At 38.2% G+C, this 13,959-nt stretch overlaps 1 protein-coding gene across 1 annotated transcript in view; it reads left to right on the top strand.

The window, feature by feature from the left end:
* CEP97 (centrosomal protein 97) overlaps positions 1 to 13,959 on the top strand; it is a 30,638-nt gene that overhangs the window by 10,224 nt on the left and 6,455 nt on the right. Inside the window, exons 6-10 of the mRNA XM_036744845.1 lie at positions 498 to 664; positions 7,183 to 7,347; positions 8,023 to 8,156; positions 9,723 to 10,500; positions 12,255 to 12,330. Coding sequence (XP_036600740.1) covers positions 498 to 664; positions 7,183 to 7,347; positions 8,023 to 8,156; positions 9,723 to 10,500; positions 12,255 to 12,330 — 1,320 coding nt within the window. The remainder of the gene's footprint in view (positions 1 to 497; positions 665 to 7,182; positions 7,348 to 8,022; positions 8,157 to 9,722; positions 10,501 to 12,254; positions 12,331 to 13,959) is intronic.

Raw genomic sequence — 13,959 nt, 5'->3', positions numbered from 1 at the left:
GTTTCATATTTCCAACACCTTGAAGGAATTTAAAAATCATTTTTACTTTTTGTATGTGATTTCATTCTTCTTTCTTTTCCCTCCCATCCCCCCTTTATCCCAATATATCAGTGTAGGATTGGACTTCATTCACTTTAATACGTTAAGCCCATAATAATCCATCTGCGACCATCTGGGTAACAGAAGTTTGACACCATGAGTATACCTTTCCCTCAGTTACCATAGATGGTTTTACAAATACGCTGGTTTCTTTGTGTCAGGGAAACTGATAGATGATACCGTTCTAAGGGATAATTGAAGTCCAAGTACAGCAGGGACAGATGGCCATATTGTTGCTGATTTTTTTAAAGTTAGCAGATAGAGCAGAGGGTGGCCCATTTTTAGAACAATAGAGAAATTGTCGCCTTCTCCAGTTTTGTTAAGATGTGAATCATCAGAAATCCAGTGCTTGACACTAAGTAGTTCTTTGGTTTCAACAAAGATCTCCTTTGTTCCAGATTTCTTTCTTGGCGTCCCTTTCTGAATTGGAACAGTTGTCAATCATGAACAATCCCTGTGTGATGGCCACACCTTCCATTCCAGGCTTTGACTATCGGCCATACATTGTCAGCTGGTGCTTAAACCTCAAAGTCCTAGATGGATATGTGATTTCTCAAAAGGAAAGGTGAATATAACCTCTTTAGCATCACACATCATAAAAATCAATAAAAAGGCTTTTTATTCCTAGCTAACAGGAAATGGATAAATTATACAATTCTTAAAATGCACACTGTGAAAAGAAAGTCACTGAAAAGTCACTTAGGTACTATTTATGGTTCTCTCTTAATGGTGTTTTTCCTGTACTTTTGATAACTAAGTCACACGGGTCTGTGTCCTAAACATGTTATAGCAAATTCTGTACTGTAGAGGGTCTTGTTATTATAAAAGATTCAATATATTTAACAGATACAGGCTTTGGGTACAGTTTTAAATTCTAAGCACAGAATGTAGCTATTTTTTTCCCTTATATTTTCTAGTTCTTGAAGAAATCAGAATTCTGCCATCCCTTTTTGTTTCTCAGCACGGTGTACTCTGTGAATATGAATGAGCAGAGTATTTTGTGAGGATGTATAGATGAATTTAGTTTTAATCTAGTCTTGGTTAAATATAGATTTTTTTTTGAGTGAGGCATTAAGGGTAGACTTCTATGGTCAAGCCAAAAAAAAAATTAGAGAATAATGAAAGCTCTCTACTAAATCGATTTTTTTTGGAACCACAGAAAAAATATCCCTGGGGCTTTTTCTTTGGCAGTACAGTGATATCTCTGCAGAATCATGATGACTATAGCCTGTGATGAAAGTTAAATTGGACAGAGACCTTAAAAACTGGAATGATTTTAATCCTTTTTCTACCTCAGCTGTTTTTAGGGAGCAGGATTCTTTAGTGATAGGATATGGAACTTTATCTTCACATTCAGGTGTTGAATCTGTTTAAAGAAAATAGGCACATGCCTGTAATCCCAGCTACCAGGGAGGCTGAAGCTTGTGGATCTTTGGAGCTCAGGAGTTTTGAGCCACAGTAGGCTATGCAAATTGGGGATTCACAGTTTGGCGTTAGTATGGTGAACCTCCAGGAGCAGGGCCCCACCTAGTTGCCTATGGAGGGGCAAATCCATTCAGGTTGGAAACAGAGTCAGGTCCATGAGTACTCCCAGCAAATTCTATCCTGAGTGAGATGGATTGATGAAATCTTTAAAAAAAAAAAAGAGAGAGTTAAAAGAAAAGAAAAAGGAAACGGGACTCCCAAACTCCTTCTGGTTTTTTCCTTAACAGTTTTAGAATTGGCATCCTTTTTTAAAAAATCGTTTTGTTAACTTGAACATCAAATCACATTTCAGGATTTTTTCTCCTTCCGTTCATTTCAACAACATTTTCCCATTTTATGTGGCAGAAGTATGTAAATAATCCTTATAGTATATAAAAGAGTACTAGATATAGAAGACAGTTTCTCTCTGGATTTTCAGATTTCTTACTCCACAGATGTACTTTGTATAATTTCATCAACAGATTCCACAAAAACAAGTCATTACCTGGAGGCAATGCTGTAGAAATAAAGCTGAGCAGCCTAGAATTCCCAGTGGAATGCCAGAATTGGCCAGGTGGTCTCAGGCAGAGTTTGCCCTGGGCATGAGAATTAGAGACTAGACTGAGCTGGGTAGGAAGGAGGAATTGGAATGGGGGCTGAGCTGGACTACTTGGCTTGATGTTATTACAAGTGGGAATGGGAGCATTAAGGTGGCATTGGTGTATTTGATGTGTATTTGATATTAAAAGGTGCATTTGATATTAAAAAAAGATATTAGTGTTGTGGTATAGTTCTAAAGAGAAACAGTATAAAATCTGGGAACATTTAGTGTAACATTTCTATCTGATGCAAGTAGAGCACAGCATTTGTGACTTTTTATTTTTTGGATGGGGGAAGGCAGGGCAATTGGGGTTAACTGACTTGCCCAAGGTCACATAGCTAGTAAGCTAGTCAAGTGTCTGAGGCTGGATTTGAACTCAGATCCTCTTGATTCCAGGGCTGGTGCTCTACTCACTGCGCCACCTAGCTGCCCATTTGTGACTTTTAATATGTAGTTATTACTATCTTAACTGCAGTAAAGACTTCAGTTTAGGACTTCCCTCAAATACTCTTTAGCTGTGTGACCCTGGGCAAGTCGTTTAACCGCTACGTGCCTTAATTTCCTCAATTGTAAAATGGGGATACTAACTCCCAGGGCTAATGAGATAATAATTGTAAAGCTCTTAGCAAAGTACCTGGCACAAAGTAAGCACGGTATGAATGTTAGCTTTTTATTACTTAACTTCTGTGTCTCAGTTTCCTTAACTGCAAAACGGAGATAATAACACCTACCTCACTGGGTTGTTGGCCGATCAAATGATATAGTATTTGTATAGCACTGAGCACAGTGCCTGGCAAACAATAGGTGCTTAAAACATGCAGGTTTCCTCCATATTCCTCCCTTCCTCAAAACCTCAGCTGGTGATTAGCTCCCCAGGGCACTCCGCAGAAGCCTCCGTAACCTGTATTGCAATTGAAGTACAGTACTGTTGAGCCTCACCATCATGTTTAAATGTGTTTCTATGGGAAAATGTCATTAGTGTTCCAGCTTGTTACCTTGACAGTAGAAATTGAGGACTTCCCCTCCCTCCATTCACCACACACCTTCTCCGGCAGTAGGGATATCTCTAATGCCAAGCCTACATCAAAGGCCCCAATAAAACCAGGAGTAGGTTAGGGAGAGGGGCCCCAAAGGATTAGGGGGTGAGAAATTGGTGGAGGGCAATAGTGTTCTGGAATAAGAAATTGGATGGGGGGTAGGAAGGAGAGGGGGTCGAGTAGGGTTACCTTCTTGCTCTTTTTTTTGGCTTTTTCCCCTCTTTCTCCTCCTTTAACTATCCCCTCCTCTCCCCCCTCCAAAAAAGGGCATGGAAAAGAAACAATGTCTTATCTTTTCCTCTACTTTAAAACAATTTAAAAATTCATTTATATTTTTTATTTTGAACTTAATGATCACCAAATAGAACAGGCATTAGCATCTATGTGGTAGAAAAGAGAAAGATAATTATATGTGAAACTGCAGATGTCTCTGAGGTATAGCTTGCTTTCCTTTTTAAGTATGTCATAAGATCAGCTTACAGCTATCAAAGCTGTCCTGTATGCGTGACCTTCTTTCCAGCCTTTCTTTTGTTCTCTCTCAGTTTAAAAAAAATAAAAAAAGATGCCTCAGTGACCCTCTTTTCTTTCTTTGTTTTTCCCTCTTTCCTTCCACTTTCCCTTATTACTGGTTACTTTGACCAGTGCTGGTTAGTAGAATGAGCAGCTGTGGCTGGAAGTGGTTTTCTCTCCTCCTTCCTCTCATTTTCTCTTTCTCTTCCCACAAGCGTTCATTTCTCTTTTCCCTGTTCATTCTCTGTCTGAAATATTCCTGACAATGCTGCTAGAAGGCAGAGAGTAGAATGGACTTAGCATTGCTTAGCCAGAGTATAGGCGTCAGTAGGTAAGTGACTCATTTAAGTCCTGGACTGCCTACATTAGAAGGGCGATTTCTCCCCTTTTTAGCAGCGGATGGTACACTAGTAATTGTTTAGTTTGTGTTTGAGGGAGTTCGATTATTAATTCAGTCTTGTTATTTTCAGTGTGTGTGGATGATAGAGTCCATTTCTGAAATGCCTCTTTTTTTCCTCTACTCAGGATGTCAATAACATTCTTATGGCCATGGTACCTGAGAATTTATGGGGGTAGGGATTTTGGAGAGCATTTAAACCAGTTGAAGCTAAAGGGGACTTTAAGGAAAATAGAACATAGTTATACAAAGTCTAAGTGTCGGTACTTCCAAATAATTTTCTTTTGGGTTGGGATTCTCTTTAAGCATTTTGTACAAAACTTGGCAATTATTGCAGTATTGTTTTGAATCTACATAGCTGGACAGGCCATCCATCAGTGGGTTTTTTAATTTTTTTAAGCAAGCTATCTATTTATAATTTTGACCCTGGGAGTAAAAGAAGTAATAAGGTGAATAAAATCTTCAAGCAGTTTTCCTGGTCTACACTTTAACCTTAGATCTCTGGAGCCTGGGAATGAGTTTTTGATTTTGTATGCACTCAGTTTAAATCGTATTGCCAAGAACATACAGGTTCTTGTAAAAATGCTCACCACCCTTATGGTGTTAGTAGGTCTAATTCCAGTGTATAGTGAAAGCGTTCCCAGTACACTGTCTAGCACATAATAGGTATTTAATAAATGCTTTTTGTTTGATGCCTACAACTCTCCACCGTTACAAAAAAATTCAGTAGTTCTTTAGTGTTCATTATATTTCTTTAATAGATTCAGGTGGTCAGAATGTTGACTACATGATTATACCTGAGACACTTTGAATAGTGGAACGTCTCAGAATTGCTGATATTGATGCTTGGCTTGAGGCTTTAAGCATAAACAAGAGTAAGTGATATCTATTGAGTTCACCAGAACCTGACTGTTATTTGGAACTCTTTCTACACATTAGAGACCTCTGTTCCATACTTTAATAGCAGTTATCCCCTAAGTAGACTTTATGTTCCTGAGTGTGAAATATATTGGGAGCAAAACTGTAGAGAACAGTGATACTTTTTAAAAGGAATAGAAATGGCATATTCTTTGTCATGAGTTGTCTCTCTTAACAAATCTGATATATGTCAGACAATCTGTATGCAGAGAGCACTGCTGTGCAGGTTCCAAGGCCATAGAACGCTTGTCTTAGACATGGTTCCTGCACTGGGGGAGCTTGCAGTAAGGAGAAGACATGAACATTGGTAAATACCTCACATACTTAAGTGGATCTGGGATCTCATCAATTCCTTTTCTTCTTTGGTTCCACTTACCATCCCTGTGACTTCCCAAACCAAAACACCTGTCCATAGCCACCATTCCCCTATACCTCTTGTCTGCCTCTATTAGAATGTAAGGTCATTGAGGGTAGGGTCTGTCTACCTTCTGTATTTGTATTTATCACTTAGTACAGTGACAGGCATGAGATAAGTCTTTTAATAAATGCTCATTTATTCAGTGATGCATATCACAACCCATCTGAGCTTGACCATCGTGTGCAGTGCTTGTCCATGTCCTCCCCTGCAGTCCTCCTGGGAGATCTGCCCTGTGTCTCATTCACTTTCTCCTCATATTGCCAGAAGGCCATTGGAGCACACGGGCATCCCATTGTCTTTCCCTTCACTATTCCCCAGTGGTCAGCCCGTCTTCTTGTATGAACATACATTTCCTCAACAGCATCCTTTACTGAGGTTCCTCTTTTTAGCTTTGTATTTATTGTGCATTGCAAGCTGATCACACCCATCTTGTGCTCCTCCATTGTTCTCTTAGTGATACACATTTTTGATTATTTGTGGATGATAATATTCTATGATTTACGACCCCATTAGAGTATCAGAGTCCTGAATCTGGAGTTGGAGAGGACATGAGAAGGTAACTAGTCCAACCCCCTTATTTTACCGATGAGGAAGATGAGGCTCAGGGAGGTTAAATGACTTACTTGAAATCACATAAGGTCATCAGAAATGGGATTTGAATTGAGGCCCTTGGACCTCAGAATCAGGGCTTATTCTAATGTACAGTACTGTGTTTCCTTTCTGTCTTAAAAAGTTGGATCTTGGTTTCTGGGAAAAAAATTTAGGTTTATTAAAGGAGGTTTGCAGTTTCCTGAAGGTAAACCAGTCTTCCCTAGAATTGTAAAACACAATGTATGGTAAGATGAGGTTTTCCTCATTATGATGCTGGTCCTATAGGTCCATAAATGATTCACTTAGATCCTATAATTGCACTATTTTATGAAGACAGAGAAAACTTTTTCATGCTTGTCTTGACAGTTAACTAGACCAGAACTTAGATGGTCACCTCAGTTTAGTATAGTCAACCACATAACCAAGAACCAATTTTTCCATTCTGGCATGAAGACAAGTCACGGTGAACTAAGTTGACTATATTTTATGTCCTAGAGACCAATATATTTGCAGTTGTATATATTAGGAGTCTTAAGAAGTTAGGAAAATTATATTTTTCCCTATATCTGTGGCAGAGCCTCTAGTGGGCAGGTAGTATGTGTATTGGTGGTGATGTGGACATAAATTGTGCCTTTTAAAAGGCTCAAGAGGACTCGCATCTTTGTAATAGTTTTCAGAATGAGAATAGATTTTTGTGTCAAAATGATAGAACTCCATCTTTGTTTTGGTGCAGTTGCCACAAAAATACTCCCAAATTTGCAATCAATGTTAATGCTGTTTAGCAATTAGAAATATGGTTTCAAATGTAATTAGTAAGGAGAGCAAACCAGATAGGCTAGTTTTTAAGACTCTTTGTGAATTTTGTGAACAAATTAAAGAAGATCACTGAGACTTTTATTTGCAGTTAGTATATGTGAGCACTAAGTATATAAGCATTAAGTATATGAGCAAAAGACTCCAAGAGTCAGAGTTGTCCTCAGGCTTTATCCATGGTCTGGACATTTGATTGTTCTGTAGTACTGCTGCATTGGTGCAAGCATGTCTTGAGATCATAAGATGAGGATGAGGTTTGAAGAGAAGGTCAGCAATCGCAAAATTCTTTATACTGGGCCATGCCATCCTAGACTGCTCTTCATTATCTTTTCAGTTTGAAGGCCGAGTGGCTTTACAGTCAAGGCAAAGGAAGATCGTATCGACCTGGCCAACACATTCAGCTGGTCCAATATCTGGCAACCGTTTGTCCTCTTACCTCTACTCTGGGCCTTCAAACTGCAGAGGATGCCAAACTGGAGAAGATACTGAGCAAACAGAGGTGAGCATGTCAAATGTGTAACAGCTGATAGATTCCAAAGGAAAAAGCATTCGCAGTTCAGCCATATGGTGTGAGTAGTTCTAATTCCAGCATACGGTGAAAGTGTTCCCAGCATAACGTCTTAACACATAATAGGTGTTTAATAAATGCTTGTTGACTGATGCCCACACCAAGTGCTGCACCTTCCATTACTGAGCACTCAGAACTCCTTGTTACTGTTGGGTTACAGAAGTGGAGACACCCTAGTATGGGTCCAGCTTAGGGCTCCATTGCCTTTCATTGCTGATGGGGAAGAGGTCCAGTTAGGCAGAGAGTGAAAGGGAGCTACATACACACATGCACACTTATAAATGCATAGGTACAGTGTGTATGCTTGTATATATCAATATATACTTATAGTGTTGTTTACCCAATTAATGTTTCCAAATGTGGAGTTAAATGCTTGCTTATGAAGACAACAGAAAACATTTAGTCATATTGTATGTAGAGGTTAGGTTGTTGCTGGGTAAAGCTTTAAAGGGTTTTATGTATCTAAGTGCCATGTGGAGAATTATTTCTAACCTTTGTTTTTTAGGCTTTGAAAGGCTTTGAAATTTGGGAAGCTACCTGATCTGAAACAATGAGCTGCCACATGATGTAAACTGTAATTTAAATTGATATGGTATTGGTTTTTAGGCTTCACCAGAGGCAATTGATGTGCCAAAACCAAAACGAAGAATCTTCATCTTCAACTGCTAGTGAAACAGAGGTAGCCGTTGCACCTGAGCCCTCAGATCCACCTCCAGGGAGCCAAATAGTCCTGGAAAGTGGTAAGATTCCCATGTGCTTCTGTGAAGGGTGCCCATGTGTGCATACATACACACAATACATGTACGCATGTTTTAGTTTTTATTAGGGTTTTGGTTTTAAAATATAGATCAAGCTTTTCTATTTTTAAATTCTTCTAAAATTTTTGTTGATAGCTTTTGTTTTTATGTCACCTTGATTTCCAAAACCATCCCTCTCAGTCCCTTTGCCCAGCAAACTGTCCCTTGTAATAAAGTATAAGAAAGTGAGGGAAAAAATACCAATTCAAAAAAACTAATCAATTTTTCTGGAGGGCCTGCAGGAGAACAGGCACATTAACAAATTATTGATGGAGCTATAATTTAGTCTAGCCATTCCGGAAAGCAGTTTGGAGCTATGTTCCAAAAGTTACTAAACTGCATAGCCTTTAACCCAGCGATACCATTATTAGGCGTGTACCTCAAAGAAGTCAAAGAAAGGGAAGCACTCATCATGGGTACAAAAATATTTATTGCAGTTCTTTTTGTTGTTGTTGTTGCAAAAAAAAAATGAAATGACAATAAGCGGCTGCTCATCAGTTGGAGAATAGCGAACAAATGATGGTATATGAATATAAATGTACTGCTGTGACATAAGAAATGATAAAAGGGACCATTTCAATGAAACCTGAGAAAATTTGTGTGAACTGATGCGGAGTGAAGTGAGCAGAATAAGAAGAACAATTTATACAATTAACAGCACTGAACAAACAAATTTGAAAGCCTTAAGGCTTCTGATTAATGCAATGATTGACCATTGATTGGAGAGGACCAGTGCTGAAGCACACTACCCACTTCTTGATAGAGAAGTAATGGATGGACTCAGACTGCAGAATGAGACATATATTTTTTGGACACGGCAAATGTTGGACTCTGTTTTTCTTTTTTTTTTCTTTTTTTTGGCAGGGCAATTGGGGTTAAGTCACTTGTCCAAGGTTACACAGCTAGTACATGTGTCAGCTGCTTGAGGCCAGATTTGAACTCAGGTCCTACCGACTCCAGGGCCAGTGTTCTACTCACTGCGCCACCTGACTGCCCCCGGAATCTGTTTTTCTTGATAGGCATATTTGATACATACTTATTACAGCTGTAGGAGTCCATGAACATGGCCAACTTTCCACAGTCTTTCCAACTCGAGCTATTCTCTTTTTTTGTTATTTTTGTTAATTTTCTGGGTATAAGGTGAAATCTCAGAGTGCTTTTGATTTTTAGTTCACTTATTGGTGGTTTGGAATGATTATACTTCTGATTGATTATTTTTTGCAATTCTTTTGAGAACTGTTCTTTTGGTTTAAATTATTTAAAAAAATTTTTTTATAGCATCATTATTTTGGAATAAGAAAATACCACCCTGTTTATATAGTCTGATGGCTCTTATTAAGAACTATGAGGTCATTGGATTTTTAGAAAACATTATGGTTTGGGGAATCACTGTTATTTGATTGCTTGCTTTTTTTTTTTAGATACTTGATGTTAATGCAGAATTTGTAGGCAAAAATTGACCATTCATATTCTTAGTAATTCAAATGAAACTATTTTTGTGTCTTCTAGAACCTGTCATTCAAGTAAATTCTTGGGTTGGGGCAAGTGTCCATGAGGATCATTTATATGCTGTTAAGAGTAACCTGGCAGCCCCAGTACAGACTACAAGGTTTTCTCGAAATGACCTACACCTAGAAGACATTCAGACAGATGAAGACAAGCTGAACTGTAGTCTTCTCTCTTCAGAGTCCACTTTTATGCCTGTTGCCTCGGGATTATCCCCAGTATCCCCTACTATTGAGCTGAGATTACATGGTATAAACTTGGACCTGGAAGATGATGGCACTGTGATTGAATCTCTGAAAGAAATGAAAAACCAGGATGTGGACAAGGAAGTAGAAAAAGCTTTGTGGGTTTCAAAAGAGAGTTCTGTTAAACCAGCAAATGGTGAGGGAAACCCAGAGACCAGTGACAGAGATGGAATATTCCTCTGCCCTGAGCTGGCCGCAGCAAGTGATGTCTCAAGAGATGGTGTTAGTCACCCCCCCATAGCCTTTCCTGGGACAGGCGGATTCAGGCTTTCTGGTGCACAGCTTGTTAATGAAGGCACCTTGTCTCAAATCATTTCAGAAAAAGTTCCCTGCAGGCTTTTCCCTGAGGGAACTGTTGCTTTGGACAAAGATTCCACCATACTTCAAAGAATGAATGATGCAGCTACCAAGCTCCAGGCCTGCTGGAGGGGATTTTACATCAGAAACTACCATCCTCGAGCCAGAGAAGTGCGCTATGAAATACGGCTGAGGAGAATGCAAGAGCACATTGTTTGCTTAACAGATGAAATGAGGAGGTGGGTTGGAAGTTCTATTTCTGGCGGCACCCAGTTTGTGAATAGAGGTCTTATTTTGTCTTGGAAGATTGAGTTATCACTCTGTATCTGGAATACAGGTTAAACTTACTGTGCACAACTTATTGTGCACAACAGGATTTCCTTTTTGGAAATGTACACTTAGGTCTTCCTCTGATGCCTCTTTGTGATATGGAGATAATCTGGGCTCTTGAGGGCTATGTCGCTGGAATGTATGTTTTGTTGGGCCCTACCATGCTGGAAAGTCTTTGAATGTGGTCCAGCCCCGGATTGTGTGTCTGTTGACCGAAGCTAGCCTGCATAAGTCTGAACAAGCTCATTACCTTTTTGGCTACAGGGTAATAAATTTCTCAGCGAGAGCAACTCTTGAAGGCCTGTTACTAAGGCATAGTAGTAGGGCTTGTGATCTATGGCAAAAGAGAGTGAAATTTCACATGAGTGAAATTACATATCCATGAAAATTAATGTTTCTGGACATGCAAAAGAACAGTAAGGGCAGAAAAGACTATTTCAAAGGGGTCAGAGTCAGTCATTCACTAAGCATTTATTAAGTGCCTATTATGTGCCGGGCACTTGGCAAGTGCTGTGGACAGAGTGACTGACATGAATTTGTTCTTGTACTCAAGGAGCTTGTGTTTTTTTAGATTCTGGTTGAAGAGATGGAAATAAAATCAGTACGTAGCATAAGGCTTACAGACAGTAAGTCCAGAAACAGCAGGAAGCCAGAAGATGCTATAATTTTTCAGAAAATAAATATGATTATTGTTTAGATTGGCTTCTGTAATGATGCTAACAATAATAATGTCACATTTTAATAGACTTAAAGTTTGCAGAGTCCCTTCTTAAGTTCATAGCTCACATGATTCATTTACTTAATCAAATAAAACAGTTAAAATTTCACAGGTTTGTGTTGAATAATAAAGTTATTTATTAAGGCTTCCTAACTTAAAATGTAAATGCATCGACTCCTTTGTGATTAAAGAATTCATTGAGTATATTACACTCACCTGGGGGCATGAATGAACTATACCAAAATAAATATTAAAAGGGCAGATTAACTTTATTGGGTATGTTAAAGTTTCTAACATATACCTGTTTATTTTCATTAATGTTCAATTGGGAAACCTGTTAAGTGACCTTTCATTAACTTTATTTTCTTTAAAAAAAAATGTTAGGGATTCATTTTGCTTTGACACATCAGTCAATTCCCACAGAACAACCCCTGATTCTTTCCCAGTGTGAAAGACAGTTCCTTTTTCATTAACTTTAAAGAGGTTAAATTTAAAACTCTCTTTATCTCTTATCTATCTGTCTGTCTATCTACTATCTATCTATCATTCTTTAGCATCCATTAGTTGGGACAGAATAATACTGAATTACTATTTTATAATCAGTTTCTCACAGGCATTGTTAAAATTATTTAGTACTTTGTTTTATGCATGGCATTCTGGCTGTTAACTGTTACTGTAATTGTGTTACTGTTCTATGCAGTGAATGCTATATAGAAGTGAGTAAGATTTCTATTTATTGGTTGTGATATTAATTCATATTTACTAGGAGTTCACGTGGCTATTTTGCTTCCATTTAAGGTTTTCATTTAAGATGAGGTACAGAAGTAGAAAGGTCATTACTGGGCTATTAGAAAATTAATCTCTTGAAACTGTATGCATTGGCTATGCTCATCAGAAGTTCATAGTTCTACCTTCTGTCAGTAATCTGAACGTTTTTAATTGTAGATTGAAAAAAGAAAGAGATGAAGAGCATATTCAAAAGCTTGTGCAAGAAGAGGCTGTGAGATTCCTTTGGAACCAGGTAAACTCATTAATTTAACTCTTCGTGTAAACAAAAGATACATTTCTGGGAGAAGAAGGAGTAAGTCTGCACACCCTGGCACCTTGGCTACCCTTTGCAAAGATTAAGGATAGTAAGTGCATTAATTGCCATTTATTTTCCTATGTGGAAGTAGCAGATTGAATGGGTGACATTTTAGTTTTATTTTAAATGAAAAAATTTTTGTTTTTTGAGTAATATGAGAAAATGAAGATAAAATTCAAAGGAGAAGGGAAATGGCTCATAGAGTTTCTATGAAAATAGGCTGTTAGGCAGAACAGCATTACAGGGGCAAGGTTTGATTACAATTTATGAGTGACTTTTATTTCAAACTTAAGGCCCACATTCTCAGACTTCCCTGCCTTGCACTCAGGGCACTCCAAGTTGAGTGCCATTGAGCCTGTCTTTATTTCATCTTGCTCTCATTCCTCCTATTCTGTGCTCCAGGCGAAAAAACAAAAAACTTTACTTTCTATTCTCTGAATACTTTTCTGCTTCTGGCTTTTGCTTACACTAATTCTCATCCATCCTTTTAAGTTCGAGCTATTAAGTTTGATTAATCTTCTCCATTGAAGCCTCTTAAGCCACCACTACAGCCACTGCCTTCCCCCGCCTCTCCCCCCCCCCCCCCACGCCCCTTGTCTGTAATGACCCAACCCTTTCAGACCTCACATGGTACTTTGTTTTACATCTTTCCGGTTCACTTAACCATGTAATCTTGTGTAGTGTCATCATCCATGTTCGCGTCTTCTCTTTCTTACTAGATCGTGAGTTTTACGAAGTACTTTATTTGAATTTTGTATCAGTACTAGTATGGTGTTATGTATATAGCAGATATTTTCCCCTTTTGGATGCATGAACATTAAAATGACATTGGTTAGGGTAATAATTGCTTGGGACATAATGGGCACTTGATAAATGTTTGTTGACTGAGGGATTGACTGATAGGTATAATATACTTATAAGGAAAACTCGTATCATTCCTTCCATGAAATAGCAACAACCAAATTTAAGGGGTTTTCATATGGAGTATCTAGCTACTTTGTGGGATGCTGTTTAATTTATGTTTGACTATGAGTTGAGTTTTTTAAAAAGTGTATAGTTACATGATTGTATGTCCTGAGAAATAGAGCATAAGATGCTTTGTCAAGTGAACACAGGTTGACTCTTATTTCCAGGGAACCATCTGAATTATTTTCTGTCCTGAAATTTTACTGTGTCAAATACTGCTTGATGATCTCTGGTCGATCATCCAAGGCTTGGAATCTTTTTGTTATGTTATTTGTAGCAGGAAATTCACCTATAGGCTTTTTAGAATCTTCATATGATTTGAGTCTAGTAGCCATGAGCTGGGAGTTACTGAGATATTTTCAGAGAATACGTTTATTCTAGCATTGATTAACATTTAGAAAACCCTTCTACCTGCCTGCATATCCCAGTCATTGTTATAGTTGTATATATTGTATAGTAATTTCTGCTTTCACATTCACTGGATTTAATCTGTCATATTTAATAGCTTTGTGTCCCACTTGTAAAAGGTGTGTGCTATGTTTCACATAGAAAGGTAATACTAGTGACTCATTGTTCCTTTGAATTATTTTTCCACTTGGT

The sequence above is a fragment of the Trichosurus vulpecula genome, chromosome 2, assembly GCF_011100635.1.
Source record: "Trichosurus vulpecula isolate mTriVul1 chromosome 2, mTriVul1.pri, whole genome shotgun sequence".
Classification (NCBI taxonomy): Eukaryota; Metazoa; Chordata; class Mammalia; order Diprotodontia; family Phalangeridae; genus Trichosurus; species Trichosurus vulpecula.
This window is presented reverse-complemented; position numbering and strand designations above follow the sequence as displayed.